Genomic DNA, 10,076 nt, shown 5'->3' on the forward strand with positions numbered 1-10,076 from the left:
GAAGATGATGATGATGATGATGAAGATTATGATGATGATGATGATGATGATGAAGATGATTATGAGGAAGGTGATGATGATGATGATGAAGATGATGATGAAGATGATTATGATGATTATGAGGAAGATGATGATGATGATGAAGATTATGATGAAGATGATGTGTAGTGAACAGTCTCGCTGGGGTTTCTTCATGTACAGTAAGTGTTTTATGTCGTATTTCAGCGTTCAGACTCTCCACACTCACTGATTAAACTTTATTTCCTGTAACAGAGGAACGAGACGCTGCGGTTTGGAAGAAAGATTGAACAGAGGAACATTCAGAGAGAAAGACAGAATGTGTTCGAGGGAAAATCCAGGGGAAATTAAAACGACCATTTAAACCCTGAATGTGTGTTAAACAAACAGCGGCCGCTCGTATATCCAGTTAATACACTACAATACTGCTTCTGTGCACACACTGAGTGAGTGTAGTTTAGTGTCTCAGCATGTGTGTGTCTCAGGTCACTGTGTGATCAGCCATCTTTAAATAAACTGGGGACTGGGGCATGTTGGCACAACACACACACACTGCAAAAAAATATGTTTCTGTCTTTTTTTCCAGCACAGATATATAATCTATTCTTTATAGACTCAAAAAACAAACTGAGGCATGTTGTCACAGCACACTCACACAGACTCAGACGCACACACACACACACACACACACACACACACGCACTGACACACGCACACACGCACGCACACACACACACACACACACACACACACACACACACACACACACACACACACACACACACACACACACACACACACACACACACACACACACACACACACACAGACAGACACAGACACACACACACACACACACACACACACAGACTCAGACGCACACACACACACACACACACACACACACACACACACACACAGACATACACACACACACACACAGACTCAGACGCACACACACACACACGCACCGACGCACGCACACACGCACGCACGCACACACGCACGCACACACACACACACACACACACACACACACACACACACACAGACAGGCACACACACACACACACACACACACACACACACACAGACATACACACACACACACACAGACAGACACGCACACACACACACACACAGACAGACACGCACACACACACACACAGACCAAAATGCAAAAAAAAATGTTTCTGTCTTGTTTTCCTGCACAAATATGCCACAAATATTCCAAGCGTTTTCTTGAATGCAGTTTTGAACTAGATGTTTGAAAGCAACAGAAGCTGGACTGATGCAGTTCTTGTATATGTCTGCATGCTGAGTTTTTAGTTTTAGGCCTAATTTCCATTTTAAATCAGTTAGTCAATGAACCAATAAAGTCTCAAACGCTTCCTGGAGCATTTGTGTACTTGTTTGTTCTTCAAGTAGGTCAGTGGAACATGAATGCTGCATTAATGGGCTAAAATTAGCCTCATCAGACCCAGAAGACGTTTTTAATTAAAGAGGAAAGAAACATCAAGGCATCGGCCCTGATTAAAAGATCAGCACAAACAGAATAACCATACAGGACTGAACGCAGGGAGATTAGTGGAGAGAGGGCAGATCCTGCGGATAATCGGATTTACTGTCTGATGGAGTACGAGAACCGGATCTGTTGGACATTTCATTTCCACTCAGATGAGGAGGAGAAGCTTATAATACCAGTTAATAAGGAAAGGATATTTTGACCCCTGTAATACTTGATTAGGATTCATCTGTTAAACCTTAAACTACTTTATATGCCCGCTAGATGGCGCCGCGCGCTGCTGAATCTGCATAGACACAAACTGCAGGGCATTTCATTGATAAACTGTTGCTTCTCATTTGTAACTTAATAAACTAATAGAGCTCATTTCCCAACCGAGCATGAGAAACTCTAATATGAAAAAAAGACTTGAAATTGGGGGGGAAACCAAAGCTTGTGATTTTTAACACCAAAAACGTTATTGAAAAAAAAAATCATTGTGATAAAATAAAATATATACAACATTTACAAGCATTTGCTAATTTTTAAAAATACTTTACAATAAGGTTCATTAGTTAACATCAGTTAATTAAACTAACAGGAACTAACCATGAGCAATACATTTGTTACTGTTTTTGTTCATCTTTGTTAATCTTAGTTAATAAAAATAGTCATTCATTGTTTGTTCGTGTTAGTTCAGAGTGCATTAACTAATGTTAACAAGATTTTAATAATGTATTAGTAAATGTTGACATTAACATTAACAAAGATTAATAAATGCTGTATAAGTGTAGTTCATTAATAGTTCATGATGATAATTAATGTTATTAACTAATTAACCTTATTTTAAAGTGTAACCAAATATATAAATGTATTTATTGGAGAGTTATAAAACTAAGTTAAGTTGGGAATGTTATTGTGGGCACATAACGGTACATCCAATACCTGGAGCGCAACTCGCTTGTAATATTCAGTCTATGCGATGATTGACATCCTCCTCGTCCAATCAGCAGCCGAGGTGATGACTTTACAATAGAAAGGGGAGCCAGAGAGGGGCGGGGTCTCACACAGAGAGCCAATAGCAGGACAGGAGGGCGGGCACTTTCTCAACTCGGGCTTTTGTTCTCTGTCACGGCAGTAAAGTGAAGTTTGGTCACCGTTATTCCGCGGGACATCCCGTATCAGAATCACAGGGATAATATTAGAGCTCCTTTATTTCCTTCAGGAACAACTCTTGTGCAGTGTGAGATCTGAGGATTTACTGACGGCGAACTTTTGCTTTTTCCTCACAATGGAAACTCCATTATCATCTTCTTCATCATGAGAGGAACGCGTTGAGTTTTACAGTTCTGACAGGATTTTACTGCATGCGAATGAACTCTTTTTCCTCCCGTAAAAGGAGTTTTGAAGGATTAAACCTGTGGAATTACAACAGTAAGAACTCAACTTTACCTTAAGTTTGTTTAAAACAACAAAGCGGATACATTTGGATACATATTCATCCTTTTTTCTTTCTTTCTTTCTTTTTTTTTTTTTGGGATACAATGCAAATGTGAGTTGAATGTATCAGGCTTGGAAAAACCCTGACTGGATCTGTGATCATGGCGCGTTCAGGTACATCTATGGACACTTTGCACCTCATTTTATTCGTTTTATGGACTTTATCGCGCTATTCTTTATCCAGTCAAGTTCGGCAGGAGTTTGAGGTTCTGGAAGAGCAGCCGATGGGCACATATGTGGGCACTATCAACACCAAACCCACTTTCACATACAGATTCAGCGAACAACACAAACTTTTTTCCATCAACGCCACGACTGGCGTCATATACACTTCCTCAGTGATCGATCGAGAAGTTTTGCCGAGTAATATCATTAATGTTGTAGTTTTATCCAGTCAGCCGACTTACCCAACTGAAGTTCGCATCGTGGTTCTGGATATAAATGATAACGCGCCTGTGTTTCCCGACGCGTCAATCGTGGTGTCGTTTAAAGAGGACGCGAGTAACGGGCGTCAGGTTATATTAGACACCGCGACGGATTCAGACATCGGGACCAATGGAGTGGATCACACGACTTACCGAATCATTAACGGGAACGATCAGCGTAAATTTCGCTTGGATATCACCGTAAACCCGAGCGGTGAAGGCGCGTTTCTGCACCTCGTGTCCACAGGAGGGCTTGACAGAGAAATAACCCCTTTCTATCAGCTCCTAATCCAGGTTGAAGACAAAGGAGAACCTAAAAAGTTCGGGTACCTGCAGGTAAACGTCACAATTCAGGATATAAACGACAACCCTCCTGCGTTTGACCAGGACCAGTACCAGACCAGTGTGTTTGAGGACTCTGCCATTGGCTCCAGTGTACTTCAGATATCAGCCACAGACTTGGATGAGGGTGCGAATGCTGATATTACATATTTTTTAGATGAAGGAACTCCATTTCAGATTGACCCCAAAACCGGGACTGTTATTATAAAGGACGGGTTAGATTATGAGACTAGGAAAGAGTATTCCCTAACCATCCATGCTGTAGATAACGGCATCCCCTCTCTCAAAGTCAGGTCTGAAGCGACTATCAAATTGCTTGATGTTAATGACAACGACCCTGTTGTTAAATTTCGCTACTTCCCAACAACGTCCAAATTCGCTTCGGTCGATGAAAACGCACAAGTTGGGACGGTCGTAGCATTATTGACCGTTTCTGATTCGGATTCGTCCACCGCTAACGGTAATATCTCGGTTTCGATACTCGGTGGAAACGAGCAAAGACACTTTGACGTTCACAATTCGCCCGTCCCAAATCTGAGTCTGATCAAAGTAGCAAGTGTGTTAGACAGAGAGAGAATCTCCTCATACAACCTCACTGTTTCAGTGTCAGATAACGGCAAGCCCGTGTCTCGCTCGTCGTTCGCAAGTTTGGTTATATTTGTGAATGATATTAACGACCATCCGCCTATATTTCAGGAAGCTGTGTATAAAGTAGACATAAGCGAAGACATTCCCAAAGGCAGTTACATTAAAGGGGTCTCGGCTACAGATGGAGACTCCGGGCAAAACGCCAATCTCCGTTACTCACTTGTGTCTGGAAACAGTTTGGGTTGGTTTGCCATCAGTGAGAACAGTGGATTGGTTACCAGTGCGGCAGAACTCGATAGAGAAAAAGCATCTCAAATCGTGCTAAATATCAGCGCTAAAGACCAAGGCCTGCAGCCGAGAATCTCCTACACCAAATTGATTGTGAATATAACAGATGTTAATGATCAAATCCCTACTTTTACGCAAAATACATATCACGTTTCGTTAGTCGAACATTCCCCTGTCGGATCCGAGCTTGTGGTGTTGTCTGCGACAGATTCGGATCTCGGGTCAAACGGCACGATCCGATTCTCATTTGACACAGAAACCCCTGTTAGCGTTCAGAATCAATTTAGATTAGATGCGATTTCAGGCCGTTTGAGTTCAGCAACTGAGTTAGATAGAGAAGAGGAAAGCTCTTATCTTCTCTATATCAAAGCCACAGATGCAGGAACGCCTCCTCTGCACTCCAACTGCAAAGTTAATATCACACTGAAAGATGTTAACGATAACAGCCCAGTGTTTTACCCCGTGCAATATTTCGCTAATGTTAAAGAAAACGAGCCGACCGGCTCATTCGTTAGTATTGTAACCGCATCCGATCCTGATTTGGGTCGCAACGGCACTGTTAAATACGCCATCACTGCTGGTGACTCGTACAAGTTTCACATTAACAGCAACTCTGGTAAAATCACGACTCTAATGCCACTTGATAGAGAGGAAAAAACCGCGTATCAGCTGCAGGTTTCGGCGACCGACGGAGGCGGGTTGCGTTCGCACACACACGCTATAGTCACGATCACGGTTATAGATACACAAGATAACCCTCCCGTATTCAGTCTGAACGAATACAGCTTTGTTATGTTTGAAAATGTGGCGATTGATAGCATTATTGGGACTGTATCGGCCACTACAGTAGATCTAAACACTAATATCACTTATTTAATCGCTTCGGGCGACCAACGTGGTTTGTTTGATGTTAAACGCGGCACTGGGCAGATCATAGCTTCAGGTGTTATAGACAGAGAAGAACAGGCGTTTTACCAGCTAACAGTGATCGCTAGGAGTGGGGAGGTTACAGGGGAAGCATTAGTTAATATCACTGTGAAAGATTTAAACGATAACGCTCCTCGTTTTATTCATGCTGTCGAGCACGTTAGCGCTGTTGAAAACTGGGCCGCCGGTCTTCATATATTCCAGGCGAAAGCTTCTGATCCGGATGAGGGCACCAATGGCATGATCGTGTACAGCCTCAAACAAAACCCGAAAGGTTTGTTTCACATTCACGAAAAGCACGGATTGATCTCTCTCACCGGCCCCCTAGAGGTCACAACCAGTTCCTACCAGCTGGAGGTCGTGGCCTCTGACCTCGGCGTCCCTCAGCGCACATCCAGCTTTATTCTCACTATTAGCGTGTACGACGTAAACGACAACGCGCCAGTGTTCGACCAGCTCTCCTACGAAGTCACCATCTTGGAATCCGAGCCGGTAAATAGTCGTTTTTTTAAAGTGGAGGCCAGCGACAAAGACTCTGGGCTCAATGGGGAAATTGTGTATGACATCACTAGCGGGAACACGAACGATGTTTTCGGGATTTTCCCCGATGGACAGTTGTATATTAAAGCAGATTTGGATCGAGAAGTACAAGATCGGTTTAGTTTATTAGTGGTGGCTAAAGATAGAGCCGTTGAGCCGCTGAGCGCGAGCGTTAATGTGACGGTTCTCCTCGACGACGTCAACGACAATCGTCCGCTTTTCAACAGCACTAATTACGTGTTTCACTTCGAGGAAGAGCGAGAAAGAGGATCTCTCGTCGGGCGTGTTTTCGCTGAGGATAAAGATTTTGGGCCGAACTGCGAAGTCCGTTATTCCTTTGAAACGCCACAGTTAAACTTCGAGCTCAACGCCATTACGGGCGTGTTGACCAGCACGCTACAGTTTGACCGTGAATCTCTCATGAGACAAAGAGGAGCTTCGGTGTTCAGTTTCACAGTCGTTTCTTCCGATCAAGGCCTTCCCAAGCCTCTCAAAGACCAGGCTAAAGTTCAAGTCTACATACAAGACATCAACGACAACCCACCGAAGTTCACCAAAGACATTTACCAGGGTTCAATCTCTGAATCCGCACCAAATATGACGCAACTGCTCCGAGTCTCTGCCTCAGATGTGGATGAAAATAAAAACGGACTTGTTCGCTATGACATAATAGAGGGAAATGAGGAAAAACAGTTTAGCATTGATGGCAGCTCTGGTCAGGTTACGCTAGTGGGAAAACTAGACTTCGAGTCGACACCCTTTTACTCCCTTAAAATTATAGCGGAGGACTCTGGGATTGTGCCTCTGTCATCCACTTGTGTGCTGAGCATCAGCATTCTGGATGATAACGATAACTCTCCGTCTTTTCCCAAATCAACCCTCACAGTGGATGTGCTGGAGAACATGCGGATTGGAGAGCTAGTCGCCTCAATTACCGCCACGGACTCTGATTCGGGATCAAACGCTGAAATCACATACAGCATTTCTGCTACAAACAACCACGGCACTTTCAGCATTAGTCCCAACACCGGTAGCATCTTCCTCGTCAAGAAACTTGACTATGAAACTCAATCCCTTTACAAACTCAACGTGACGGCTAAAGATAATGGAAGGCCGTCTAAGTCTTCCTCTATTCCTGTTTTAATCCATGTGAGGGATTTTAACGACAACCCTCCTGTTTTTACACCAGGTGACATTTTTAAGTCAATCCCTGAAAACCTCCCGCTCTCAACCTCGGTTATGACTATTACGGCTCACGACACGGACGCCGATATCAACGGCGAGCTCGAGTACTCAATCGTCCAGCAGACACCCAGGGGTGCTCACTTTAGCATAGACCCTTCGTCTGGCGTTATCTACACAAATAAAAACATTGACAGAGAGTTCTCAAACCTTTTTGAGCTTACAATCAAAGCAACCGACCAAGCCGTGCCGTCCGAGTTTCGCCGTTTCGCTCTTAAAAATGTCACTATATGGGTGACGGACCAAAATGACAACATCCCGATGTTTATCTCCCAGAATGCACTAGTTGCAGAATCTAACATCGTGATCGGATCCATTCTGACAACTGTAATCGCTTTTGATCCAGACGAAGGGGCGAACGGAGAGGTGGAGTACGAACTTGTAAGAGGAGATTCAGACACGTTTATAATGGATCGCTACAGTGGAGATATCAGATTAGCATCTCAGCTCGTTCCCTCGAAGCTCATCTACAGTTTAACCGTGTCGGCGACGGATCACGGCACGGATCGCAAAACCTCACGTACGGAGCTAACAATCCTCCTTCAAGGTACGGATGGCCCGGTTTTCTCACAACCCAAATACATCACCATTTTAAAGGAAGGCCAGCCACCGGGAACCAACGTTATCTCTCTGGACGCCTCCAGTCCTCGTGGCACCGGCTCCAAGGTTGAGTTTTTTATAGTTTCGGTTCGTAGCGGAGGGAAGGCCGCGGGCCGCTTGTTCACCATCGGGCGCCACACTGGGATGATCCAAACGGCTGCCGAACTGGACCGGGAGCAAGGCTCGGATCTCTACTTGCTGGACGTGTACGCCATTGAATCCGACGCTAGCCAGCCCAGAACGCAACACGCCGAGGTGAGTTTCTGTTTTTTTGTTGGAGTCAGTGATTGATTTTGATGGTTCTCGCATATTGTGTAAAAGGAAATCTAAGGGAACGTACAATATCACTACCAATCAAAAGTTTGGGATAGGTAAGATTTTTTATGTTTTTGAACGAGTATTTTCTGCTCATCAAAGCTACATTTATTTGATTAAAAAAAAAAAACAGTAAAACAGGGAAATATTATTAGAATCATGGGTGTGGGTGGGTCATTCTCCAGAATTTTTTTACTGGAGTAGATTACGGGTGTTCCCGAAGCCAAATACCTTATCTAAACTCTCTATGCAATAATGAGTGAAGTGAATGAGTGAGACAAGAATGATTTCTGAGGATCATGTGACACTGAAAACTGGAGTAATGATGCTGAAAATTCAGCTTTGATCACAGGAATAAATTACATTTTACAATATATTCACATATAAAACAGTCATTTTAAATTGTAATAATATTTCACAATAATTCAGTTTTTATGGTGTGAAGAGAAGAGAAGAGACTTTTTTAAAAAACATTAAAAATTGTACAGATCCAAAACTTTTGACTGGTAGTGTATTCTGAAACATGTGCTGAAGTCATTTGAGTGAATGTGGTGGAAAAACCTGAGCGAAAATATCCAAGCTAAACCGTACGTGCATTACTAAAGTTCCTCCGTTTTTTCCCTCCCCCTGTTCTTTTTTAGCCGATCTGGGTTGTATTAAGTATAAATTGCTTTGCACTTGAGAATGTGGGCTTTGTTTTTTGGCAGGCTTACTGTATTGTTTCAGCTCAGAGAGAGCACAGGCCTTAATCTCAGACTGGAGAGTCGCTCTAACAGAGAGAGAGGGGAATCCTGGGTAAAATACACACTAGTGGACTAATCTCTCTTATCAGCAGCGACAAATTTAACAAATCAGACGCCCGGACAGCGTGATTGCAGATATTAATAACACGAAAGAGCAGGACGGAATAGTGTGTTTCTTTCTTAGGCCTTGTCCACACTAATAAGTTTTCGTTTGAAAATGCATCTTTTTCTCTCAGTTTTGACCTTTAGTCACACTGAGATGCCGTTTTTATTAATGAAGCTTTTTGAAAACGCTCTCCAAAGTGGATAAATGTGAAAACGTCATTTTTGTGTTGTAGTGTTGACTGTCAAAACGGAGGTATTTAAAGTTTAGTCATGTGACTCATATTGTACTAATAGATATTCATGTTTATAACGGTGTATAAACTGTGCCTGTAATGCGCTATTCACTTTCACACTGTTGCTGAAATATGTTACTTCACACACTCTTCATATCACAGTCCTGCAAAGATGACAGAAAATATACTCACATTTGCTGTCCTGTGTCAAAGCAAGAGTGCAGTCGCATTTTAGATTAAGTGAGTGAGAGCGACCTGGTGAGATATTTTGCTAAATAAAATTATACTGTTAGAAGAATCGCGCGATAACTTTTTTATTTATTTTTCCGTCTGTATCATCACGGTGAGCTTTTGTGAGGGTTTACGCATGCGTTGTAAAGGTGAATTTAGCGTTTTTAAACAAAAACGCCGTTTTCAAAATGTATCCGGATTAATGCAGACATAACCTTAAATGCATTGCTTCATTTTGCAAGATATGTGAGGCATTTTGCATTTTGTGTGTGCAATTATTGGATTTGTGAGTAAAGTTTTGAAAAAAGAGGCAAAGTTTTGAAAATGTGTGTAAAGTGTTGAAAAAAACTGTAATGTCTTAACATAATTGTATAAATCTAGTAATCTGTAATATTCACATACTACTCTTTGTTTACTCAGAAAACCCAATTTAAGATTAATTGATTGGTGCCATTTTGTCAAGAAAAAAAGGCGG

General features: G+C 42.6%; 1 protein-coding gene across 1 annotated transcript in view; it reads left to right on the forward strand.

The window, feature by feature from the left end:
• Positions 1-2,681: 2,681 nt before the first annotated feature.
• Positions 2,682-10,076, forward strand: part of LOC143702850 (protocadherin Fat 4-like) — a gene marked incomplete at its 3' end in the record, with an annotated part of 44,758 nt that continues 37,363 nt past the window's right edge. Inside the window, exon 1 of the mRNA XM_077196745.1 lies at positions 2,682-8,229. Within this exon, the coding sequence (XP_077052860.1) occupies positions 3,124-8,229 (5,106 nt within the window). The remainder of the gene's footprint in view (positions 8,230-10,076) is intronic.

This window comes from Siphateles boraxobius, unplaced genomic scaffold (assembly GCF_051911475.1).
Source record: "Siphateles boraxobius isolate OS27281-9 unplaced genomic scaffold, OSU_SipBor_1 352, whole genome shotgun sequence".
Classification (NCBI taxonomy): Eukaryota; Metazoa; Chordata; class Actinopteri; order Cypriniformes; family Leuciscidae; genus Siphateles; species Siphateles boraxobius.